Consider the following 27597-nt stretch of genomic DNA (forward strand, 5'->3'; position numbering starts at 1 on the left):
AACACTTGTTGGCTTTCTTGGTAGCATCACTAGTGATGAGAAACATCTTAAGGGATTATTTCAACAGATGTCATTTTCTAGCAATAGCTCCTCAAAATGTCAATGAACAGAAAGGAAAATATTGTTCTTTGATCTGCTATAACTCATGGCCTATATACATTTTTGTAAACATGCAGTAGTCTGGTTTAATGGACAAAAGGTTACACTGTTTCTTCCTTCTGGAAAGCTCCAGTTCCCAGTTGCAATCTGTATTAGGAAGAGATGTGTGTTGCAATCATTTTCTCTCTACAAAACACCCACACACAGCCTTTTGTGCTCCTTTGTGAGAGGTGAGAAACTCTTTGCAAGGCATATTGGAGAAGGTCACACATCCACATTGTTGAGAAATCATGAGCATTTCTCACATACATGATTCAATTTTACATTTTGAGATGAACAGTGATGCTGACACTGCTTTCAGTGGGGTGTCATTCGCTTACTAATATAAATGCATATACCTATCTCTATTTTACCTCACCTAGTTATGAACTTTGTGCCACTAAAGTTGGCCTGAGACAAAAGATTTGGCATGCAACACTGGCAGACAATGAGATTCCCAGAGCAGTGTAGACGACAGGGCATATTGGCACAGTTGCTTTGCCACAATGCAGCGTCATCCTTCTTCTCCTTAATTCAGGATAAGGACTAAAAGGGGGCTTGATTTCCCCGTGTTATATCCAAATTTGATTAGCTATGTGGTCCCATGAAATCATTTCACTATGTGATCCTGATTGGCTGAGATCACATGACAAAAAGTAGGGACAAGAGGAGGAGGACCACAATTATGGATCCTCCCCAAACATGCCTCCAAGTGTGGTTGGGCCATGTATATAGGCTCTCTACGTTGCCCTCCACGTATAGAACAAAGACATGATCCAGCCCACTCTCAGATACATTGCAGAGGCATTGCATGAATGTAAAGTATTTGAGGTGGTGTGGAGAGGTGGTAGAGATGAAACCTGGGGATAAATTTGTGGAAGTAGTGTGAGAGAGTATCAATTTGGTAATGACTCAGGATATGAGATAAGATAAACAACAACACATAGAAAAAGAGAAACATGGGGAGGGAAATGAACCTCTGGGTGAACCCATAAAATGAAACAAGGGTAATGTCCTTGAATAACTGAGGATCTGGTGCTTCCCAGTGTGTAAAAGGGAACTCCCAGACAAGAGCCACAACATAAAATAAAATTAAGAAATAAAGCATTTTCTTGACATCAATTAAGAGATTTTATGTGTACTAGAAGAGAATATCAGATATTTTGGCTGCAGTCCACAGGCTGATTATTCTGGAATAGTGCCATTGTCTTTAATTTTGTACTTAAGAGTAAGTGAAGGCTGCTGCAGATGTCATTTCAACCAAATATTTAATGTGGTTATTGTATCAGAACTCCAGTTCCATTCAATTTAAGCCAAATGTAAATATGGTTATGTATATGTATCTATAGACATAATTTCATCAGGCCATTTCTGAATGAAGAACATGACGTCAAAACTGCCACTGATAGTTGAAGTATAAAATCCAATGTCTTCATGATAATTTAACTTGTGCAATAGTCTACAATTAGGTACAGAGGACGAGATGGTTGGATAGTGTTTTCAAGGTTACCAGCATGAGTCTGACCAAGCTGCGGGGGGCAGTGGAGGACAGGAGTGCCTGGCGTTCTCTGGTCCATGGGGTCATGAAGAGTCGGACACGACTAAACGACTAAACAACAACAACAAATCCCTAGGGCTGCATCATTGTATTAGAAGTACCACCACCTTTTCCCTTTTGCTTATTCGTTGTTGTTTTTTAAGTGATGGATAGGATGAAAAGATAGAAGCACATACAATAGAGAAAAATTAAAGTGGGTCCCCTGGTAAACTGGGTTTGAAAAACTTGATATATTACTGGATTAAGAGGATTTACACAATTTATTTGATGTGCTCCCACATTTATGCCTGCTGGAGAGAGCATGGAAGGTGTGTTTTTTTTAAGCCCTGGGCAATATGAAGATTAGGGAGAAAGACTGATAAAGGTATTGTATTCCTCTATGTCATGCCCTTCCTTGAGGACTTATGAGGATAACGAGTGGGAGGAAGAGGCCATGATTCAGAGCCCTTCCAGTCAAGCCTCTGACTCAAAACTGGGCCTTTCAGTTGAGAATTTTCATCTGGAACTCTCACAGGCCCCTTGTTCTTTGTTCCTTGTTCCAGGGAGAGGAAGTGAGGCCATTCAATGCTGAGGAGCCTCATCATTTGCCAGGGGAGGGCAAGATCTCCACAGCACAGAATGAGGTGTCAGGGTTAGAGGAAAGCCAGACATTTTCTCTAGGGCAACAGTGGCACATCAGTAGGCAGGAGCAGACCCAGCCTATGAGGAGTGCTTCACTTCAGGCCAGGAGCTGTTGGCAAGAAAGGCAGTCTCAAAAGTAGCTGGACTTTCCCCACTTCTGTTTAAAAGAGTGGTAGGTAGGCAGGACCAATTGTTGGAACAACTTCATGCTCCCGTGCAGCTCTTGATCCTGGAATTCTGATTCCTGGTCTTTACCTTGAACTGCTTTTAGGGAACCCTGAAGCTTCTCTCCTGAGCTGGACTAATCCTTACCTCATCACTGGTATCCCGGGGTGACTGGACTAATTTTTGCTCTTATATTCCTAAATTTACACTGTCAGAATAAAGTTTGGCTTCTTACCTGCAAGAAAGCCCAACCGTTGTTATTCTTGGGTGGGAGTCAGGATATGCTGCTATTTATTTGAAAGTTAGGTAGTGTGATCAAACCGTGTGGGATCCTTTCCATGTAGTAGTTGGTTTCAAGGACTCGGTTAAAGCAATTTCTACTATGTCAGGGAAAGACTTTTGGCCAAAAATCATCCAAATCACATGAGCACAACTTCACACATCATTTACCATGTGACTCCAAACCCATGCTGATGGAATCCAAAATGGTAATATTTTTGGGTGACTGTGCCAAAGACATTCAGGTTATGGTCCAAAGTGATGATATTTGTTTTATTGCTGGTTTAGCTCCCATGGACACAGGATGGAAACAGTTATCTTGTGGCAAAGTAACACAGTACATCAGATGCATCAATTCTCAACTTATTGGAACCACCAACATAATCACTGGTGAGATATTACTAAATATGAGAGCCCCTTCTCTGCTATTACATTTGCAGGAGAGGAAGATTCTTATCATTGTTTCACTCAGGAATGTGCATGAAGCAGTGGTGAAATTTGCTCACCAAGCATTTTACTTAAATATCCACTTCTCTAGCAGTCTGAAATGATTCCCTGAGTGCCTGCCATTAATGCTATAGCTGTAGTGAAGCCAGGTGCCTTACAAAGCTCCTAGATGGTTTAGGGCAGTCCAAAACCAATTAATCAATGCCAGGCTACATGATGATTTATGACTTAGTACATTGCTTTATACTTTGCTGTTCTGAACTGAAACCATTCCAGAGAGCTCACTGGAAAAACAGATATACCTTTATTTTAGAGAGACACTGTGATGGCATTGATTGAATTTCATAGACTGAGACTGGGATCAAGTAGTGATGTAGACCTTTCAATGCACAAAACTTAGGATCTGGCATAGAGCATCTGAAAAAAACTCAACTTTCTAGAAGATGCAAGATCCGTTAAATTATTGGTGGTCTGTATTTTCTTTCTGACTGTCTTTCTGACAGTGACGAGCAACTGAAGAGACCTCCAACTTCTAACTGTGAAGAGTGTAACCACTAACTTGGCAAAATGCAAATGTGTCAAACAGCAAGTTAATGTTTATACAGAAGCCACTGGCTATGAAGATCTGGAACTCCCCTAGCCAGACAGCAAAAGTTGTAATTTTTTACATCTTAGATGAAAATGTGAGCTCTTATTTACAATATGATATATGAGTAATAAATGCAAAACTAACGTTCAGAAAATGAAAGACGAGATAATCCTTTGAGGAACTAGAATGACTTATCTACGTATTAATAGAAAAGGGATACGGGATAGGTTCTCCATATTGTAAAGCTCGGGACAGTTGACAACCAAATTTGCACAGTAAGAAGGTATGTTGAATGAACTTAAGTAAAGAGAGGCATGTGATGGTTGGGACAGTTTTTGACTTTGATAGCTAATTTGCTAGATTTACCAAGCCACCAAAGTTGTTGAAAGTTGATTGAACAGCAGCATGTTGATTGTGAGTAGAGATGAGATATATGTTTAGCCTTATGGGATAACAGTCGTGTACTTCGCCATGTGCAGAATCTTATTTTACATTTTGATACTGGCAAGAACTACTCAGGGAAATTAAGCTAAACTTAAAATATATATCTGAGCATTACAGATTACTAGAAAAGCTAACCAATAGACTGTAACTGACACGGGGACAAATAGAAGAGGATGTCTTCACCCCAGTATGACTCCCCTTTATCACATACACAGCCCAACAAGACAACAACAAGAATCCACCGACAGCATACAAATCAATCTGGCTTGCTTCACCCAACAAGCCCTCTCTCACCTCACAAATGCAAACAAACCCCATTGCAACCAACCACAGACAACCCAGCCACACCCCGCCCCCCAATACTTCTCACTACCAAGGAAATGTAATAAACGAATAGAAAGAGAACTTACCCTGTTAACGCTGACACAAAACCCCACACGTACACTATACAAAAGAATATAAGCCTTACCATCCCACCCCTCCTCTCCCCCAACCCTATAGGTAAAGGTAAAGGTACCCCTGCCCGTACGGGCCAGTCTTGACAGACTCTGGGGTTGTGCGCCCATCTCACTTAAGAGGCCAGGGGCCAGCGCTGTCCGGAGACACTTCCGGGTCACGTGGCCAGCGTGACATCGCTGCTCTGACGAGCCAGAGCCACACACGGAAACGCCGTTTACCTTCCCGCTGGTAAGCGGTCCCTATTTATCTACTTGCACCCGGAGGTGCTTTCGAACTGCTAGGTTGGCAGGCGCTGGGACCGAGCAGCGGGAGCGCACCCCGCCGCAGGGATTCGAACCGCCGACCTTTCGATCGGCAAGCCCTAGGCGCTGAGGCTTTAACCCACAGCGCCACCTGCGTCCCAAATCCCCAACCCTATACTCAACCTTAATGTCTCACAACAAATGTACATGATTTGTAAGAAAGACTGTACAACCTGAAAAAAGAGACAAGGCATGTACTTTTTGTAAACCAAGAAAATCTTTAATAGAAATAAAAAGTTTTTAAAATAATGCAAAATGGAAAAGTACATATTCCAAATTAGGTGATTATGCATAATGAATTTTAACAGTATCTCTATGGCCTGACCCTGGCAACCTAAACCTAATATACCAAGAACAAGCATTTGGTTCATGTGCTTCCTTCTTCCGCCTTCCTGTGCATGATATAAAGGGAAATTTGCAGGGTTTGTTAAACTACAGGCACTATGTGGTCACTGGTTGGGTTCTGGCTCCATTCTGGTAATGAAGGTGGGGCAAAAGCTCTTTAGGAAGTGGGAAGTTTCTGATATGTTTTTCACTCCTGCCTGTACAAAGGAATTGTCTTGCTTTTTGCCTCGCATTTCCTACCTCAAACAGTCTAACACCTTCTATTCTTACCATCCTTATAAACTCTGCTATCGTATGCTAGCTCCCTTCCTCCTGGAATGGTTGCTCCCACCCGATTTCTACTTTCATGCCGTTTACGCTCCCCTCCCCCCCCCTCTATATATCCAAAAAAGTTTCTTTTCTGTCACCTTTGTTCTCCTCCTTGAATGGTTTTTGGCAGGCAGTTGTTTCTATTTAGCCCGCATGAGGCTATTTCTTTCCACCAACCAATCACAGCGGTTCACTGCCTTTCAGCTCTGTGCTCCTCGTCAGATCAACGAAAACGTTTACAGAGCAGCCACTGTACCTCCTATCAGGCACGTTTGTTGACTGCTTTCTTCTGTCTGCTTGCTTCCTTCTCCATCACATAATCACAAGATGAAGTGCACAGACACCATTTGAATGGCAATGCCCATCAACTTTGGGGGCAGTGGCCCCGTCAAGTATTTTATTGGGGGCATCAGCGAAGGGACCTTGGCCTCTAGGAGATGGCTTCTATGCCCTGGACTAGAGTCCTGGTGGAGGTTTAAATGTGGATTTCATTTACCCATTCATTTTATATTCCTTTCACCATTTCAAATGAATCAAGGTGGACTATGTGAAAATTAGATAAAACATAAAAAACCAAGGTGAACCAGGACATGGCAAGTCCGAATCTGGACATGTGTTGAAGCATTTGCAAGATCAGTCCAGCATATTAAATAGCCACAGAGAATGCCAAGTTGTATTAAATTCAACAGGTAAAAAAATAGTTGTATGAATCAGCCCTTATTTCCTGTGTTACCTGTCAGCACATCTTGGCCACATATGGTGCGTTCCTCCATTTATAGTCAGAACTTCAAATTACATCTGACATAGAATTACACATTCCCATGTCCTCCCTTAGCAGCTGCTTTCTCCTGAGTGACCTGCTATTTTAGTTTTGTGTGACACACATGCATTCCTTGTAGTTCGCATTTGCTGCCATTTGATAGATATTGCCACTGACATTCTCCATATTTCATATGCCAGGGAATAAAATAAAGAAGAAACTGGAAGGTAAAGCCATTCATAGACTGTTAGCTTGCATTCTTCTTACTGCCAGTTATGGTATTCAGGAATATAAAGATTCTAATTCGATTGCATTGTCTTGATACGATTCTCTGATTTGTATTAGGCATGTATGCCCAAGATACCAAAAGCAAATATTGCACAGGCAGCTTAGTCATAAGTCTCAGTGGAGCCTTACTTTCAGGCAAGTGGGCTAAGACTCCAGTCCTATGGTGTGTATGCTAGAGTGAAAGTGTAGGCAGTTTAATGACCTTACCCTAAGCCCACCTGGGTTCTTACTGGCAAGGTAGAAGTGAGGGTGGAATAGCACACTTGTGTTTTTCTGTCCCATTATCCTTCCCATTGGAAAAATATGGAAGAGAGAGGAGAGGAGTGTGAGAGGTTTAGGCCAGCTTCTGAAGTGGTCCAAATCTTTCCTCAGGTTGAGGGATGGAGCCAAACTATTTCCAAGTCCTCCCTTGGCACACCCCTGCACTGCCCCTAATGCAGCCTCTTTTTCACCTGGCTGATGTTGGATGGTAAAGTTAAAATTCAGTGCAGTAGCTAAACTATTACTGCCCCAAGTCTGTTCAGAAGTCAATCCTATTGAATTCAGTGGAAAATACTTCCCAGTAAATGGGATTAGGACTGCAGCCTTAGTCCCTTTGCTGCCTAGAACTTATTTTGAGTAAACATGGGTATGAACAGGTTAATTTTAGTCTTCTACAGTAGCTCTAATTATGCAATTGCAGTTAAACCAATGGGATTTATAAAATATAATAATAGTAAAATAAATAAATAAATAAATAAATAAATAATTTCTATACCACCTCTATGCGAGGATCACAGGGTGGCTTATAATATAAAAACAAAACAAAAACACATGCCATAATAACAAACCAAAACAATAATGCCCCACTCCACATACTCCAGTTTTAAAGGCCATAGATAGTTCAATTAGCCAAAGTCGTGGGAGAAGAGGAATGTTTTTTACCTGGTGCCTAGGCAAGATATGTTACACAGGTGCCGGACAAGCCTCTCCAAGGACTGCATTTTACAAGCAGGTTGGTTCATATGGAGAGAGGTTGTCCTTCAGGTATTGCAGTACTTGCACGTTTGCTTAACAGATACTTAAAAGACAAGAGAGGGATGATCTCGAAAGCTGAATTTCAGAATTCAAAATTAAATTGGAATAAATAAATGCTGCTGAATTTTAGAAGTAAAGAAACTCATTTTCCTGTGGTTTCAAGTCTGCTGTTGCATTGAAAACATTAGTAAAATGTGACATACAGCTGTTGGTAGTGTATCCCATTTGTGACTTCTTTGAAACCTTTCTATTTATTTTCATGAGCAGAGTCCTTCACAAGCTGTCGAAACCTAAACAGTACTACACATCAAACCAATTCACATACGTCCCACCCCCCCACCCCCCAGTGTCCCCATGCACACTAGCTCTGCTTCTGACTTTGGTGTGTGAGACGTCTAAATGTGTTCAGCTGGATGTGCTTAGAAGCTTCTCCACAATTGGGGACTGTCCCCACTTTAAACCCACGTCTTCACTCTTGGTTCTTGAACAGGGTTATAATATTGTTGAAAAGGCTCAGAGGATCTAATTTCAGCATAGCAACTATGACAATTATAGGCCTTTCTGAATTATATAGTGAGGATGTGCCAGCCAGAGAAGAAATGGAAGAATTGTGGCATACAGGGGGAAATACTTGAGCGTATGCCCTTGACCTACCCAATGATGCCTGTGTGATCTCTGTCACAGCATTGAGTCCAATAAGTAATTTTAGACTTTGAACCACACTGCAAATTAGCTGTAAGACTGGGATTGCTGGTATGGTAGGACATGATGATCATGTGGGATGCATTCAAGCAAGTCCCTTGTCACATTAAAACAGAGATAGTCAATCTTTTAAAAATGCTAGTTATAAGTAGATCCTGCCTCCTGTAGGGTTCCCAATGATCTCCATCCCGGCTGATCATTTCCACCCCAACTTAGCTTAAATAAGGCTGTAGTATTCATAATGCTGGCCCCAAGAAAGTCTCAAGACTGTGCCATGTTGGTGACTGAAGGTTTGACTTCAGCATACAGTGAGACAGTCCCTATTTTTGGTACCTGGTAAAGCACTGTCCCAGTTTTTTCTGCTGGACAACTAGGATACTTTTTAAAAATTGTTGGTGTAAGTTGCTAGAGTTGTTGTCAGTCTTTCAGTTTCTGCGCCTTCCTCAGTCTTCAAGAACTTAAATCTGTGCAGGGTAAACAGACACATCTTGTCTCTAGTGCACATGAATGTAAATACATGTACACAAGTACTAAGGACCCACTTCCCATATTTGATTTATTTAGAACACATTGCACAATCTCGTCTCCCCCTCCTGGTATATCTGTACATCTGTAGTCAAGAACAAGAGCACACTCAGCTTTTAAATCCATGGGGAGCAGAAATGCTATACAGCAGGAGCAGTAGACCTTTCAACAATGTGCAACAGTTTGTGTATGAGTGTGTTGGGGAGACAGACATCTTGTTATCATTGGTATTAGAACTGGAACATTGAATACATGGTCCCTATTTCCATCTGTGAAATGGTGGAGGGTATGACAGTCCCTAAAAGGACTGTAAGCAGACTTATTTTCCACTTCTGTAGAATGCTAAACTAGGTTGACCTAGTGAAAAAAGGAGGTCAGAGAATTAAAAACTTTATAACCCATGACTCCTGCAGCACAGCTACAGCTCTTCTACTTTTTGCCATTAAACTCTGGGCTTCATAACTTTTAAAAAGTCTATGTGGCTTCCCTTTTCTTGTATTTTTTTTCTTGCCACTTCTACAGTATTTGGTGATTTGGTAGACTGTCACTCTAATTCCTTTGTGTAGGAAAGGAGACAGCCAATTGATATAAAAGGTCAAAACTGTACTAAGAATACGCACTAGATTTCCTAGTTCCAAGGCATGAAAGCACAGAACCTGCTGTTTGCAGTGTATTTCCTACATTTTTGAAATTAATGAAAGTGTATGTATGACACATTAGATAACTTTCTATCAGATCATATACAAGTCAGACTCTTGAACGCTGAGAACCCTTTCACTTTGAATGTAGGCAACCAAATCACATGTTAAAGGCATGGGGATGCAGGTTGGGAATGGAAAAGCCACTTATGGGCAGGGAAGTTCCTGCACGTAATAGAGTTCGAAACTTCCTTATGATGGTCTATAGACATGACATGGTGGGCAAGTCAACTCAGGTGCCTCACACCGAGCATTTACAGCCCACTTTGGAAAATGTGCCACAGAGAGGCATTCAAGTGCCTACAGTATGTAGCTTCTTAGTAGAGCATGAGATTTTTAATCTCAGGGTTGTGGGTTCGAGCCCCCATTGGGCAAAAAGATCCTTGAATGACAGGGAGTTGGACTAGATCATGGGTAGGCAAATTAAGGCTCAGGGCCCAAATCTGGCCCAATCGCCTTCTCAATCCGACCCACAGACAGTCCGGGAATCAGCTTGTTTTTACATGAGTAGAATGTGTCCTTTTATTTAAAATGCATCCCTGGGTTATTTGTGGGGCCTGACTGGTGTTTTTACATGAGTAGAATATGTGCTTTTTATTTAAAATGCATCTCTGGGTTATTTGTGGGGCATAGGAATTCATTCATTCTTTTTCTTCAAAATATAGTCCGCCCCCCCCCCCCCCACGGTCTGAGGAACAGTTGACCGGCCCCCTGCTGAAAAAGTTTGCTGACTCCTGGACTAGATGATCCTTATGGTCCCTTCCAACTCTACAATTCTAGGGGTAGTCTGCTCAGGTGTACATTGGTAAGTCAGCTCTCAAGTGGCTAAAAAAAAACTTATATCCACGATTTCACTCACTATAAGCAGTTTTGTAATAGACAATTGTGATGGTTGATAAAGTAGACTTTAAGTATATATACATCGGTTTCTGCCTCTTGGTCCTTTCTCACAGTCCCTGTAGCAATCATTCCAGAAGCTCACTTTTAGATTACCTCTTCTCTAGAAACATTCCCAACAGAGAGCATAATGTGATTAAATAAGCACAGTAAAACAAATCTTTCTTCTTTTTTCACACCACCTTGGTCAGCATTTACAAAGACAGTATAAAAACTCTTTTGTCATGTTTATGGATTTTGTTAATGAGTTTTGTAACACGGTCCAGTTTCCTTATTTTTTTTTTTTTTTTGCTTACCGTGGAACATCAGTGAAGTTAATGACATTTTGGAGAGTTTAGAAAACCACAACAGGACTTTGTAAGGCCAGTCTACCTGGAAGTGGAGTGTCACGGAAGAAAAAGCACAGCATGTTTTATAATTACTTGATTGCTCCCAGTTCAGGTTTATACAGTCATCATGTAGTGATAGTGCTAAATTCAAGTTTCTTTAACATAGGTTTGAAATGTGTAAGTTTTATTTCCCCCCAGTAAATATACAATACACACTGAACATTACGATTAACCAACTTTATGCCCATTAAACTTTGCTTCACTAACACATGAAACACATTAAGAGGTCATAATTATTATTTTTTTGTGACTGAACAAACTGTTGTCAATGAACAATTTTATAAAAAAAAGTAGAAAACAGTTCTAAGTGTTGCCACTACACCCCTTCCTTAAGACACATTATGCACAAGAAATATTTTCAATTATAAAAAGGAAAAAAGTTCTTTTAAAAAAATGTTAAATTACATTACATTTTTAAAAATATGTTCTGTGATTATTTGAGGTTCACTAAATGGGTGAGAGACAGAGAGATGGAAAAAAAGAGAAAGCTTCACTGTTGAAATAATGGGGTTTTGTTATACATAAAAACTCCTCTTATAGTAGCCTATAATAGACAGTGATATTCTAGTACTCCACAGGTTTAATACTGACACAAAACTTCCCAACTGAAATGATGAAGACACATATGAAGGAACCTGGGATGGCTACTTTTACTCAGACTAGATTTGACAAGAAATCGGCTAGTAAGGTGTTCCACCAAAGCTCAGCACAGGTTTCTAAGAGACAATTAAAACATTAAGGAAGATCAAATAGTACAGTCCTCAGGGGCCTGTACAACTTTAGAATGCAAATGTTTCAATGTACTCTTGAAGTTTTCCTACATATAGAAAGTTTGTGATAACCGATATATTTCAAAGGTAGAACAGGACTCTGAGGACTCTACCATATACATATTGTTATGAGATCAACTTCTCATAGTACCTGTAACAGCAGTATGGGTGCAACTACCACCGTGGCTGCTCTCATCATGTGTGGTTAGGCCAGGCTGCATGGTTATGTTCTGTAGTAGTGGCATGCTACCTACTAGGGTCAGTAGCACCAGCATACATGCAATCCACCTTAGCTACATTGGTGGAAAACAGTTTTAAATCCAAACCCTTTATTCAGTTAGTATGGCTTCAAGTAATCACTTCTAGTTTCTTTTCTCTACACCCAGTCTATTACAAATGCCAGATATTATCATGTATCACTGTCTCAGCTGTTGTCATCTCAGGAACCAATTTGCATTTGGATGCTCTTATTTTTGAAAATTAATTACTGTTCTGTAGTTTCAGCACAAGTCTTAAGATGTGCATAGAACTCTTAAGTCACCTGGTAGATTTTTTAAAAAAGGTTATATGAATCCTTTATAAAATGGCAATCCACAGAAGCAAAAATTGAGGCACGTACTATTCTGACTGGAGAGCAAATACCTTCTCTCAGGTAAGATGGGAGTTGGGGTAAGGGAGCATCTAGACTCAGCCCAGGAATGGCTGTTCCCATTCCATCCCAGTACGACCAGTGCTGTCCAAGGCTTCTGAAGGAAACTCACAGCAGTGGTCATCAGATTAAGTAAGAAGGGGGAAAGAGGCATGCAAACTGAATCAAATGCTCCCCGATGTTATTCCCATCTAAGAACGGATTAGTGCTTTATTCAGTTCTCTAGCATAGCACCTATCCGATTTGAGGGTTGGGGCATGGGGACTATTCTCCATTGCAGATACCGCTGTGTCAGGTGCTGAGATAGGTTGCTAGAGTTGTGGAGCTTCTTCCCTTAGTAGCAGCTTACTGTGTCTTCATTGCATGGATCTGTGTACAGAAAACAATGTTTGTACCCAGAATACTATTGCTGGAACATGGTGTCAACATATTAACATACTGAATTTAGGAAAGAGAAAAGAAATGTCAGTTTTTATACATTTGTTGAATATTTCTGTACATTTATAAAATAATGGCTTTAACTATATCCAGCATTTCAATAAGCAGGAACATTACATAAATTCCTTGGTCACATACACACACAAAATATTTATCCTTGATTTGATGGGGGGTTTTTTGGTTTGCCAATGCCCTGACGTTACGTAAATGAGATAATTTTATATCTGCAGTGCTGATTTAGAATTGGTAATGACAATGTTTTATCTTAACAGCAATCTCAATGCAATGTAATAAAAAGCAGCATATAGCTAGCAGATTTTTTCCTAAAAGTGTATGTCACTTACAACAGTGTGAGAGCCAAGGCAAAGTATTAAAACAACATGAACTGATAGTAAGTAAAACGTGTTTAAATGCAAGTGTGTAATAATGATGTGACTGAATGACATAAGCTCTGTGATGTAAACTTCAAACAAAATATTTAATGCATTTGATATACATTTACAGTATTTCTAACAGAGAAATAAAAATACTGTAGAGGAGTTGGAAAAAAACATGAGAACTAATGATGAGACAGGATGCTTTTGTTAATGTCCACTTACAGAGAGTTTGGTTTATTGAAAAAGTGTATAAACATGCATCATGTTTTCATAAGAAGAGGCTTGAAATTTACTCATCAAAAATAGGTCAAAGATGTTTTCTTTTCTTTGTTTCTATCCAGTTTCCAATAATGTACTGAATTGGCAAAAGACATATTAAATTCAAAACCGATCATAAATTTACCATTGTTTTCAAACATTTTAACCCAAGATTTAAGGTACAAATGAATTGGGTTGCAGTTTGTGACAATTTTAGATAATACAACACAAAAATATGTTTAGAATGCATAAAAACAATTATGCCATGGATTTCAAGTGATGCAGCTCTACACCTTCCATTGTACTGTACATGTATTGGAAAGATGAACTAAGATTATCTAGCTTTTTTGGAAGCAGCTTGGATTTCTCAATCATAAATTGCACCTTTAACTCTTGCTAGGTATTCCTAGCTCATATGGTTCATGTTTCCTGGAGGGGAGAGTGACTCAAGCATAGTAATTTTTAAAACTATAGTATTAAAGAATAGCTTTAGTGAAACACCTTAACTTCCTTCCTTTGTTAGCAAGATCAACTGTGTTGAACAAAGGAAAACTGATACTAAGAAGAGAGGAGGCTTTTGTGTTCTTGCCTGGTCTTGAAACTCACACTTCCATCATTTGACCCCTTTTTTAATGGTAAAAGCAACACGTTGCTTATTATTTCATATAGGATTCCATCCCTGATGCCCCAATAAGCCTTTGCTAACATCAGTTTGCCAGTCATCTTCCTAATTCTACACCCAATGGAAAACCACCTAACATAATTCATTACATCCAGCATTATCCAACATAGCTTACAGTACATAGACTCCTTTCACATTCAGACTTTTATTTTTTTCTTCTTCTTCATGTCACGAGGAGTAAGAGTTTTGTGCTTATCACCAACAAAAAAAAATTGCAGTGCAAACTTTAAACATAAAAAGTTACACAATTAAAAGTTATTATATGGCACCACAGCCTATTAATTCACATATAATACAACAGACCAATAAGAACAGACAATAATATGAACATAGCTAAAAAGAAGGTGAGCTTGCATAGCAATGCAATAAAAAGAAATTATATACAAGGGAACTGTTTCATCCTGCAGGGTGATTTTTTTCTCTCCTTTATATATGCTTGATAAGAAATAGATTAAGGTGGAAGGTGTAGTATAGAGAAGAACACAGGTAGAGTATCTGTGGGATATGTGTGGCTGTGTGTCTTTACATTGCATTTACAGTTCTTTTAATAAGTAAGTACATAAATAAAGAAAATGTTCATTGCACTGTTTTAGTGTCATCACTTCCATGAGTTCAGACCTTGATGGCCCTTGAGAGCAGCTTGAGATGTTTCTGTTCCAACTACTCTGTTAAACAAAAAGCAAGAACATTATGTTTTAAGATACTTTACTTTTAACTTCTATGCATATTTCATTCAGACATATATTTTACAAGCAGACCATAAAAATCATTAACCTTCTGATTGGTTCAAATGTTAACTTTTGTTAAAGTGAATGCTATTGTCGGGACTGGTTTTTTTTTTTTTACAGTATTCATTTTTGGAATGTAAACTGTAATTGTATGTTTTCCAATTATTTTCTCAGTGAATGCAGCACCAAAATGTGAAGTTCTTCATAGAACAGCGATACCTATTACCCTCCTGACACAACACAGCATAGCTGTCTTTTAGAAAGACAATGTATGTATGCAGAATTTTACCTCTTCTGCTTTTTGTTGAGGAAATGTAAAAACTGCAAGTGCTCAATGACAGTGCTTTTGAAGGAACCCTACGAATTGTTCAGTTAGTTGTCATTCAAATGGGGAATCTGAGTCTGAATTGCTAAACTCCAGGTTGCAGATGGAGTGTCATATTAGTCAGTGTTCTGTTACGTGAAAAAATCCCTGCATATAGAAGAGTTCTAACCTAGCTTGAGCCCTCAAATGCCAACTTTCTGTGTGGAGGGATTTTTTTTGTTTTTGGGGTCACTGGAGCCTTCACAATGTAGTCTGTGTAACCTCCCATACATATGTGGGGTGGGTGGGAGTCCTTGTTTGGCTGCTCTTTTATTCACAAAATATTTTATTCCTTTTCTCTTTCACACTGCATGCTTTCCAGCTTTTAAATGTTGTATCTGCATTTTGAACACCACTCCCAGGAGTAGACACATGCTTTCCCTCCCTGAATGTGCAAGCCACAGTTATAACACAGTGAAGCTAATCTGTCTGCCCGCCCCCGCCCCCCGTCTCCTAGCACTGGTGTTCCTTATGGTGATTTATGGTGAACTGTACTTTTATCAAATGCGATGTAATAACAAGAATGTTTATTTTATTACCTACCCTTCACACTAAGGTCCCAGGGCTGGTTACAACATTAAAACACAATATTAAAAACAATTTAAAATCACTTACAATCATGAAAATAAAAACCCCTCAAAAGTCCACAATGCATAAAACACAGTTTGCTGCCCTGGTTGTGGTTGCATTGACTCAGCCTCTCCTGCACTGAACACTCTCCCCTAAATACAGTGGACCCTCTGGTTACAAATTTAATTCGTTCCAGGGGTCCGTGCATACCCTGAAAAATCTGTATCCAGAGGCGCCACTTCTTCGAACGGTGCAATAGAGCAATTCTGCAAATGCGCGAGTGACGAAACCCAGAAAAATACTTCTGGGTTTGCTGCTTTCGTAACCCGAAGTTTACGTTACTCAAGAGTAACGTAACCCAAGGGTCTACTGTATGCCAACATTTCATCGGATGACAGGATTGGCAACTCACTCTTCTATCCATTCTGAACGGAGAAGACATCCCTCTGTGAGTGCAGCAGTGGTTGATGTAGGTGTCTCTTCCCCACAGAGATGTGGGGGTGATGTGGTGCATGACTGCATGATTTTGCGACCCTGGTTCTTTTTTCTGTTTTTTTTTTGGGTGTGGCAGTAATTTTGTGTTATGCCCTGCCCCCCATAGCAGCCATTTTCTGTATGGCTCTCTCATGGAAGTTATGGGATCTTCCCAAGATTCAAAATGCCTAAATTGTAGAAGCTTTAAAATTATATATATATATATATATAGACAGACATTTTGTATTGCATCTCAAAAAAGGCTTACATAATTCGCCAGAAAACTGTCCTTGACTGCTTGATCCAACATATCCTACATCAATGAGATCACTGGTGTTACGTTGGTGACCTCCCCGCATGACCTCGCCTTTCCTGGGTCCAGTTGATCCTTTAGAAGATGCTGTACCTGAAGAGCTATGTCCACCTGGGGATGGGAAACTAGGCTTGCTATATGGCACCAATGCCTCTTCTGAAAATACAAATGGTATATATTATATACATATATAAAAGATACATGGGACTGGCTTACTCATGTGAGATTAAAACTTGTTGAATAATTTTACACCACCTAAAAACCCGAAATCTTACATAACATCTAAAATGCTGTATTAGAAAAGTCTGAAGATTGGGAATAGGTATGTCTCACTTTGAAAATGGGGACTTGAGCAACTAAAATTTGGTGGATGTGCACACTGATAACTAGAAATTTATGAAATGGAAAACTCTCCCTCGAAATAGGAGAAATAAAGTATACCATAAAATGGTTATACAGTATTTTCACTGGAAAGCTACAAAGTGGAACACAAATAAGAGCAAAAGACGAGTGAAGGGATTTGTGGAGGCAAGCCATGTCATCAGCAACAACGTAGAAGCCAGCTATGCATTGATTTTGAAGAGCCTCTGTATGCATAGATACTTATGTACAAAGGTTTCTTCTGTGCAAAGGGAATTCTTGGGCTAATCAGGATGCTAGGTGATAAGTAGAGCTACTTCATGTGACTTGGAATGGGGTATGACCAGTTTATGCCTCTTTGGTAAAGGTTGAACTAGCTGCACTGTCCTTAACTCCTTCATTTCAACATGTGTACAGAAATGCATATTCTGGTATAAAAAGTATACCACGATAAAAATGGGCATTTAGTGATAAAATACGTTAAACCTACGTGTATTTTTGTGCTTTATGTGCAGATTGATGTGGAAGTGGGTTGGAACACATATGCATTCCAACTGGACTGGAAACAGGCTGATCAATATTTCTCCAGATGTGTATAAGGTACGTCAAGAGGGTTTACTCCCGAATTCCTATAAAAAATTTGTGGGAGTTGATGTGATAGAAATCCAGATTTGATGATTTCGAAAATAGAGCTGTCCCACATGGTGGCAAAATACAATTTGAAAATGGGGACTATTTGCCTAGGTTGGGGAACATAAAATGTATTGTTTCATAATGTTGGATTTATTTATTTTTAAAGCCCCCCTACTAATATGACAGTTGATTCAATGTGAGTTTAGTGGTTGTTGAGCCATTGATAAATACAGTTTTCAACTACATATTACTGGAATTAAGTAGTTCACATGGCTGAAAGATTGAGAGCTCAATCTTAGCCCTTCCCCAAATGTTGATGACTGAAGGGGGTTAGGACAGTGCATAGATGTCTCTCCACTAGCATAGAGGAAGCTGGCAGTTATTTGTCAGTGGTAGCAAACAGAGAACTCGGAAATGGGAAGTTTGCAAGGTGGTGGAGTCTGAACCTTTACTACAAACCTGGAGGTGCCATGCTGTGGTAGGGTGGATGGCAACACTTTGTGCTATGGCCAGTGTAAAAATTGGCAGGGCTTGGGATGTGACCGTAGATCTATCACACCATTCTCATCTCCCCCCACACCAACCCACTTAGGATTGATCCATCAGCTAGCAGTGGAAGACATGCCTGACAAATAATGTAAATGAAATATACACAATTACCATTTGTATTTTGGTATATAAGGATCTTTCTATTATTGACATATAGAGAAAAGTATCAACTTGTTTACAGTGAATTTGGAAGCTAAGTTAGATTTTAAATGAAACCATTTTTGCATGCATATTGGAAATCACATATTATCATATCTTCATCTAAGTTTATGAATTGGCATGTCCTAATTATAAAAAAACCAAGATTCATTATGGAAAAAGCATGATGAATCATAGATTGCTTAATTAAATGATACATAAACGATTTGCAGAATAATAAGGCCAAAATTATAGTTTCCTTTAAGCTTGTTGAAATGCTGCTCTTTCCCCCTCACTTAAATTATGGTAACATTATTTCAATCAATTAAGATAAAGAACTATAGAATCAGCTAATTTAATTAGCTTCCTGGTGTTATTTCCAAAGATATCAAGCACATGGGAAATTACTTCATTGGTTTATATTCTGTATAGGGAAAATCTTGCTTGACAAACAATTCCTGTCCTTGAGAACAGATTGCTGTCCTTGAGACCCAGGTCCCCATTCACTATATGTGAGCAGAGTCTACGGGATTTCTTACAAACTGGGAGAAAGATTCAGCCCAGTTTAAGCAGTTTTGCAGGTACTGATTTCAACAGGAGACGTAACTTTCTATTGATTAATTTTGCAAGTGCTTAACTTTAGCTAGATCATACATCAGGTGTTGACCCCCACCAGGACTGGCCTACTCTCTTAAGAGGTGCTTGAGAGTTGAGGAACAGGGGAAGCTGCTTCTGCTTAGACTTTCAGTCTGTCTAGCCAAGCAGCTTTCCAAGGCATCAGACAGAAATGCCTTACAGCTCTGAAGTACAAATTTGTGAAGGTGCTTGATAATGAACCTGGGACCTCAAAGGACCACTAAGCTATAGAAGGACCAATCACACAAGGAGGCAGAATCAGGCAGCCTTCTTTTGATGCAGAATGTGTGAAGAATGGATAGCACAGGGCACCAGACTCTCAATGATTACCTTATCATTATATTTTTACCACTTTGAGTGGTGTAATTTGAAGTTTTGACTCAGTTATCCACACCCAAATGTTATTAGCTATGTCCGCTTAGAGGAAAATTGACATACCCATATGGTCAGAGGCTTTTAAATCAACACAGTTTAGCAAGGTAATTGTTTTAGTCAGTGCTTCTCAAGTGAGCAAAGCATTGGAGCTAACCTAAAATATCAGTACAAATTTACCAATGAAATCTTTTGATTTTGGTGATATAGAAAGCTCATTACCCACAAGGGGCAAATATATTTCTGCTACCACATCGGTAAACTCATGTTCCCAGTCTAGGAAGTAGTGCATGAAGTTACCATGTTGGAATCCAAGATGGTGGTAATGAGTTCATATTTGGCCAATATGTCATCTTGCCCTAGGTAGTATTTCAAAGTACTAAACCAACACTGCATGAACCAAGGAGAACAGTCATAGCAATTGCCAACATCATCATATTTGGAATCAAAGATGACTGCCACAAGTAAATTACAGTTGTGTTCATTATGTGATACTCAAGAAGTTTGCAGAGTTGCTGTTCCAACAGCAAAAAGGGCAAATTTCTTGTTCTAAAATAAATGAAGCTGCTGGAATTTGGGAACTTATTCAGCTGCTGAATTCAAACTTGTTTTGGCAGAATTCTTTACAGGTTGTGCCTTGAGTTGATCCGTCAGTGTAACATTCTAAAAAATTCACTTGGCACAATTTATGCTAGTTACTTTATGCAGAAACAGAAACAAGGTGGAAGATGAAGGGAAACCATACCACCAACAGTATGTGAAGAAAGTGCTAGGATATCAAGTTGATCATCTGTTCTAACCGTCCTTACATGTGTGTGTGTACGCAAATACACACACACATGTTCTGTCAAAGGGTGCAATCCACAAGGGATGGGGAGGAACATGAGAATGTAGGAATGCTCTGCAGTCCTCTATCCAGTTCTAGGTTTGAATTATCTTGTCTTTTTTACTTTTAAAAGCTTATGTCCCTCACATTGTTTCCAAATAATAAAAAGTATTTTCTTCTGGCTTGGTGGTGCGGTAGAGAAATGTGGGGGTTTAGGATCCTGGCATACTTTCCTTTTTTTGGCCCTGCATCTGAGCTCCAACATTGGTTGAGCCACAGCTTTGGCAGGGTTCATAGAGTCAGAGAGGGAGACGTCGTTCTCCCTCTGCAAGCTCAGATCTCTGTCTCTGGAATCAGAGATGGCTATCCATTATTTTGTATGGTTTCTTGGACAGTCTCCTAGAGCCCACAGGATTGCAACCCCCCCGCCCAAATCTTTTCATTTGAACAACTGAATGCAACAGACAAGCTGACAAAGAATACTTGAATGGTTTGTTGATGAATACCTAATAGCTGTTAAGACATTTAATGATTCTGAGTGCTGGTGTGAGGGGGGAAAGGAATAACGGGTGGCAGCTGAGTTTTACTCAGGGTAGATCTATTCAAATTAATGGACCTTAGTCATGTTCATTCAATATTTACTGTTGAAGAAGGTGTGGTGATCTTTGCTGATTTTCTCTGCTGCAGAAAATACGATCCAAAGAATGGAGAACCATCCAAAACATTATGGTTCAGGAAAGAACAGAATGAAAGTTGTAGGGGGCAGGGAGAAATCAGCAAAAATCGTCTCACCTCTTATATTAGTGGAGATGTTTGCTGCATAAAAAGCTTTTTCTATGAGCACAGCAGCAGCATTGGATTTCACCCAGTATTCCTACATTGATTATGTTAGCAGTGGTGTCTGCTGGATGAAAAGCTGTTCTGCAAGCAAAATGGCAGCATTTGATTTCACCCACCGAGTTTATCAATGAGAAGTTCCATGTTTTAAACCCCCCCCCCCAAAAAAAACACCACACACACCTATGAGTCCAAAATGGCTTAATTCCGATCTTTTTGCAAGGTTACAGACATAAATGTGAGTACTGATGAGAATGCTGTTAATACAGGTGGGAGGTAAGGATGTTTGGTGCACTATATGCATGCAAAAATCCATTCCAGTGGGTTAAAGAAAAATATTCACAGCCAGTGTGTGTTCCATATGTATATATTCCTTGCATAAGATGTCAAGTACATTCCCCCCCTGCTGCATATAGCAGCATTATTAACTCCCAAAGGCATGCGTTCAGAATTTTAGTAGTTTAGGTGTATTCAAAAGCTTCACCATTGCAGGAGCAAACATTGAAGGTCAAATGTTAATAACAATCCTTTGACTGTCCCAATGTAAGCCTTGACCTTCACCGCCTGTAGGGGATCTTATAATGGAATATATTTAGGAAACTGCCTAAGCTGCTTTGAGAGGTGCAACTACACACCTGATCCAAATGCTTGTTTTTGCTGGCTTTGAAGTTCTGTGGAGCTTATCCATTCCTGGGTTTGCCGCTGCCACTCTAGTGACGTTCTAGCTTGACGATCCAAAGAGCTCTTTGTTTCATCTATGCTGGATGTATGCTGTCGTTCTAGAGAACTTCCTTTTCTCTCTGTCGAACCTCCACGTTGGCCAGGGCCTATCTGCTGCCTTAAACCCTGACCAGGGGGTGGGTCTGGCGGTGGTGGAAGATCTAAAAATGTGAATAGACTCAGAATTTCAATGACATATTAGTTACATTTAAATTTTAGCGGAAAATGAAAGGATTGGAAAGACTTGACAAAATATAGTTATCCTACATTTTTCACTTGGTTTTAGACAATTGCTAGATGTTTTTGGCTGTAAATAACTGAACATGCCCTTCACCAGAAGAGTAATTTTTGTTGTGCTGCACTTGACAAGGTCAGTAAAAAAAAAAAGCTTTTATTTTCAGTAGATGGGGGTTGTTTCCTTTTTCATCCTGTTTGCTATGAAATAGTTTTGAAATATATATATTCAAAATGCAGATCACATGTACCCTATCAGTTAAATTAAAAGTGGCTTCATATGAAAGGTTTTCCTGAAGTTTTAACATGCACTCAAATGTTGAGTGAATTTGCAAATTGCTCTAAATATGTCCAGATTATAACACAACAGATTCTGGGAGGGTGGGGATCTTCAAATGCAAACTACTTTTTAAAAAAGAAGTCACCAGCCTGTGTTTAACTTCAAGCAAACTATACCCACGATAACATATATCAAATGTGTATGAGTTTTCCTTTATTTTTGAACCTTGCAATGGTGAAGAGACATTAGTAAGCACGATTTTTCAACATTTCTTAGTTGCAATCCAACATTCTGTCCATGCTGTTTCAAAATAAACATGCAAGACTATTTACATACCACTGCTCACTAAATCCTCTTAGATAAACACAGGATTTGCAATGCTTTGAATCATGCCTCTGTGAAATATTTTCTATGCATGAACTTTATAGTTCTTTCCTTTTCTGAATTGGGGCTATAGCAGTACTCTCACATGTGCATGCCAGTTAATTTCTTTGTCCATGCAGCACTCTTGACCATCTTTGAGAAGATGACTGTACCATAGTTGGAACCACATGTGACTATGGGGAATCAAGAGTCTTCTGGTTCTATCCATCTATAGTTTGGTATATGTTGATATTTCTGCACACAAATCTATACCCAGGGTGGTCAGTAGGAGTAAAGTGGATGGGAAAGAAACAGCTGGTGTTAATACTTGTGAACCAGCCCTAATGGTGGAACAGATACTCGGGTATTTGGAGCATGACAACACCATTTTGTCTCATGGTGTCTAATTAGTCTAATTGTCTAATTAGTTATTCAAAATAATTGAGACAATAAATCTTCCCCATGCCTATCCTACATGGCAATTTTCTCTTTGATTCATATAATGCTGAAAACACTTGTGCCGTTCATTCAAGCACTTTAACAATTGAGGTAGTAACTTGACATTCCATATTGCCTAATATCCCTTCATATGCAGTGTTTTCAATGAAAGTTGTTCACACATTTAGCCAGCAGTAATGTACACTTGTATTCAAGTTTCCCTTTCTCACTGGGACTGGATGGTGCACCTGGAGGAGACTAACCTTAATACAACGAGGAACTTCCATCTTGATGTAAATAGCAGCTTTATGGAGGAGGTGAAGATTTGCATTGGAACTGAAGCAGAGGGGGGAAAGGGTTTAAACTCCACCCCTGCCTCCTACAACCCCCACCCAGAGAGTCTCCATACAGCTGCTATCTGCATTCCTAAAGTGTCATGTAACTTAAAAAGCATCACGTGTAGTTGGGCCCAAGAGGTTCTGAGGTATTTTTGTTTTTCAGGTTTGGTGGCAGGAGCTGTCTGGGGTCAAACTGGATACCTTAGGGGTGGCCTGTGTGCTGCTGCCCCATGTGGTGAGCCACTGAACTGCAGATTGCAGCATCTTACTAGACAGATTTGCATCCTAAGGCCTCAGGTAAGTTTATTTATTTATACCATAACATTTATATGCTGTTTGAGTTATTAAAAAAATTATTAAGATATTAACAAAAAGAATAGAACAATGAAATTATCATGAAGAACAACCATTTAAGACATTCGAAAGATAATTAAAATAAATGATAAACTAAAAACAGATTAAAGTACATATCAACATTCTACATATATGGGTAGTCTTGTCTGAACAAAATGCTTTTAGCTGATGGTTTTAGGTAGTAGGTGGATCCTCCTGGAGAGAAAGGACGATAGGCAGGCTAATGGCTCACCCTATGATGCAGCCACATACAGTCCCAATGGTTACCCATTTCAGCTTCATAAGCTATTGACCTCTAGTGAAAAGGATTTGTGGATAGTACCTCTTTGACAATAACAGATTTACTGGATAGACTACTCATTTGGTCAGTATTCTTGCTCCCACTCGTGTAAACTAAACATGAAGAGGATCATAATAATTTGTAGTTTTTTCTCTGTGGTGCTTTAAGAGTCTGTTTGTTGCTTCAACCAAAATTGTGAGACATTTCTTATAGCATGATATATTACTACAGTGACTTAGATTTTCAGTGCATTTTGAAATTGTCTTTCAATTTACTTTCCTTTTCTCCCCTTAGTTATTCGAGTGACAGAATAGGTTTTTGGATTCAACCTATAAAAGATAGTTTAGGATATAGGAGAGGGTAAACTGAGTTTCCAGTGCATGGGCAAATATTATTTGTAACTTGTCAAACAAGGCGTGTCAAATTGTTTCCTGTAAACGACAAATGCTGAACCATAATATATGGGCATGGAGCTCTGGCATCTTGCATATAACCGTGCATCTTATGACTATCTTTGGTTGTTCTCTTTCAGTGAGGTTTTATCCCCATTGGGGTTCATATAGTCAGTAAAAACATATTTGTCTGGAACACCTAGAATTTGCTGACTGCTCTTGCATTGGTTGGAATTTAGCCAAGTCATCAGAAGCTGCATCTAATGACAGCACAATTCTGGAAAGAGAAATTTGCAAGCCAATTAGTACATTAATGTAATATTATTGGAGAGTGGTGGCTTTTCTCCCAATTCAGTAATTAGGGAACTGGGGATTCTGATATTTCGTGACAGCAAAAACCTCAACTGAGCCTAAATGTGTTCCCATTTGACTCACCTTGGATTAGTGTGAACAGTGTGAGAGATTACCCAGTGTGACTGAAAACAACAGTTATTAGTTTAGACTTTTAAAAGAGCTTAATGTTGCTAACTCTCTAGCAGTGCACTTTAATGGAAATCTCAATTAATTGCAGATGATACCCAGGGAAAGAAATTGTGAATAAAGAAAATTGTTTCATGTTTACTTGTGAACTGGACTATGTTTGGGCATTATATGGTTGACTCCCCTTCGCCCCTCAGTCTATAATGTAATCAATCTAATACTTTTGCCACTGATTTTGATAGGATGGTTGATAGTAAAGCATAGGTCGCCAGAAAGAAACTCTGATTATTTTCCTCATATGCCAGTCTTTCTGTATTTGGCAACCTGATTGCATTCCAAACTATCTGGAGGGCTTTGTGTCAATGCGATTTCTTTCCTTCCTACCTTTTGTTCTGTTGTCTGGTAGGGTTGCCATAGTTCAAGGAGTAAAAATCTGGGCACCCTCAAAGTTGTTCAGCTTTTTTATCACCTTTCTCAAGGTCCTTAGCATTTAACAATCAGTTCTTCCTCTCCATTTCCCACCATCTGCTCCATAAGTAGGTCATCCTTCCCGTTAGTGCAGATTTCCCTGTCCCCAATCTAGATTGCAACTCTAGCATGGGACTAGGAGAGTTGCTTGCCATTTGCATTGCATTATAGGAAAAGGTCTCACTTCTGTCAGTGTGATGTTTTCCACAATGCAGATGGCTAATAGCGGACAAAAGGTCACTCCCAGTTTGCAATTCAGATTGCTGCCCCCCGCCCAGCACTGACAGTTTGTAAGAGGAGGGAGGAACCCTCACATGTAGTGCGACCTTTATTATCAAAGTATATAGTTAGGATTTATATACATGGATATTAATCCCCAAAAGACACTGGTCCTGGAATAAATTTGAAACAAATCAAAATTTGCTATACTGTATAGTAGCAGCGTGACTGCCTATATTACATATTAGGTCGCAGTAGTCATTATGCAATATGGAAAATGAGTGGGCTCTGTACAAGGATCATGATTTTGGTATTGCAGCCATATTACTTCAGGCAAGCAGATGTGGAAGATAATGTTTGAAAACTATTCACTAGGTGAAAGCACTTTTGTTTGTTCTATTTCACATTGTGATACTGTAACAGCTAGTAACAACTGTAAATTAATTGTTGTGTTCTGTTTTATCATTACAGATGGTGTAGAGATGGAAAAAACTTGACGTGCAATTTATGATGGTAATATGCAGAAAGGCAACTATTGTGGAATGTGGTCTAGAAAAAATTAAGATAAAATGCAGGAAGGGAAGTTGGCCTAGTTAACATATGGATGTGAAACTGCACATTAAGTGTTGTAACAACATGAAACTGCACATTAAGTGTTGTAACAATGGATAAGCATATCCATTGTTAGAGACCTCCTAGGAAAGTACTACGTCCCGCCCTCCAGCAGTCTTATGTTTGAGCATTGCTGCATTTAACTTCAAGACATGCTGCATCTTTGTAGTTAGCTAGCAGCCAATAGCTAGCAGGTAGAGAGAAATAAGCAGCTTGATTGAGGACTTGATTGAGGTTAATGTTATGGTCATCACAGTGCAAATGATTCAGTCAGGGAACTTGCAACAAAACAAGGCAATGAATGGATTTGTACAATACAGGTTTTGTTAGACAGTGTAATAGTTCCACAATCATTGCTGCTACTATACCTGTGGCGTGTCAGAACCCCTACACATGAAACAAGGAATCAATTTAGTACAACTGGATGACATACCAATTCGGAAAAGTCACTGGCATTTGAGAAACTGTGCAAGTACTCTTAAAAACATGATGAATGCCAGTGCAGTATCGGTGAGTTAGTTGACAAATTGAAGGGGTTATCCCCCTTCTCAGGCAACGCACAGCGAGAAACATCTCGTAAGTAAATTAGAAGGTGCCTTTGGGGAAGTAACGTCTGCTTCATGTGCTCCAGGATTGAACAAAAAACAGCTTTGATAAAACTGCAACATACTTTCGGTACCAGAACACGAAAGTTGATATTGATGCACATCGACAGTACAAATAGCAGCAGCAATAATTTGGGAGGAGATTTATTTAAAGATCTATAGCTGTGACAGATTCAAGACTGGTGAGGTCGCTATAGCTATGGCAGAAGCTGGGAAAAGTCTACATGAGAAGATGTACCACCTGTACAAAAAACGTTTAGCTTGCCAACCATTACATGCAAAATTTGACTTCACAGCCTTTTTACCAATGTTCACTGCTGTTAGGCAGCATAGTCTCAAGCATTTTCTACTCCTGTTGTGGTGCTGACCTATTGATTACTACATAATAATTCTATTTATATTACTTTATCTAATAACAACTTGCACATTGCCTTGTAATATTACAGATGTTCCTAAAAATGGCATATTGACATCCTTATCTGTCAGCTGTATCAATGAGCTGCCAAGGACTATCAACACACTTCCATTTACAAATTTTTCACACACCTTCATCTGCTCACATTTTCGACCTGATTGTAGACATTAAAATATTGGTAAAACCCATGTTGTGGTGGTTTTACTGTTTCAGCAGCCTTATTTGTAACTATATCTTGGTATCATCACAGCTACTGAACAAGAAATAGGGATGGAGGTCGCAGTGGAATATTTGACACCAAAATCATGGTCCTTGCTGGTATAGAATCTGCATTACAGTAATTTCCCATATTCATATTTTTGCCACGATTATTTCCAAGGTGGGGTTGTTAGGGACAACTAGTATGTCGCTCAGGAAGTCAAGCTGCCATTATGTTTCAAATTTCTTCTTGGTCACATGTCCTACCAAACCTCGAGTATTTTTCTAGTTTTTT

At 39.4% G+C, this 27597-nt stretch overlaps 1 protein-coding gene and 1 long non-coding RNA gene across 27 annotated transcripts in view; one reads left to right on the forward strand and one right to left on the reverse strand.

The window, feature by feature from the left end:
- The first annotated feature begins 2175 nt into the window (after positions 1-2175).
- Positions 2176-27292, forward strand: LOC307215529. 6 transcript variants are annotated; one of them, XR_013838534.1, is made up of 10 exons: positions 2176-2639; positions 15009-15103; positions 17431-17515; positions 18668-18816; positions 19607-19707; positions 20962-21144; positions 21913-21996; positions 23443-23576; positions 25944-26019; positions 26200-27292. It is a non-coding gene; the product is annotated as an uncharacterized lncRNA (long non-coding RNA). The 6 variants fall into 6 exon arrangements; XR_013838537.1 differs by lacking the exons at positions 20962-21144; positions 26200-27292 and having other exon boundaries at positions 2208-2639; positions 25944-26108; XR_013838535.1 differs by lacking the exons at positions 20962-21144; positions 21913-21996; positions 26200-27292 and having other exon boundaries at positions 2177-2639; positions 25944-26108.
- ROBO2 (roundabout guidance receptor 2) overlaps positions 11040-27597 on the reverse strand; it is an 815523-nt gene continuing 798965 nt past the window's right edge. For 15 of the 21 annotated variants that reach the window (XM_079974745.1, XM_079974741.1, XM_079974759.1 and 12 more), the window contains 3 exons: positions 21542-21787; positions 16511-16711; positions 11040-14771 (listed from right to left, as the gene is read on the reverse strand). In XM_079974745.1, coding sequence (XP_079830871.1) covers positions 14770-14771; positions 16511-16711; positions 21542-21787 — 449 coding nt within the window. In that variant the 3' untranslated portion in view covers positions 11040-14769. The remainder of the gene's footprint in view (positions 14772-16510; positions 16712-21541; positions 21788-27597) is intronic. The other 6 variants (XM_079974752.1, XM_079974749.1, XM_079974751.1 and 3 more) reach the window with 1 other exon arrangement.

The sequence above is a fragment of the Podarcis cretensis genome, assembly GCF_951804945.1.
Source record: "Podarcis cretensis genome assembly, chromosome: 4".
In the NCBI taxonomy this organism is placed as follows: domain Eukaryota; kingdom Metazoa; phylum Chordata; class Lepidosauria; order Squamata; family Lacertidae; genus Podarcis; species Podarcis cretensis.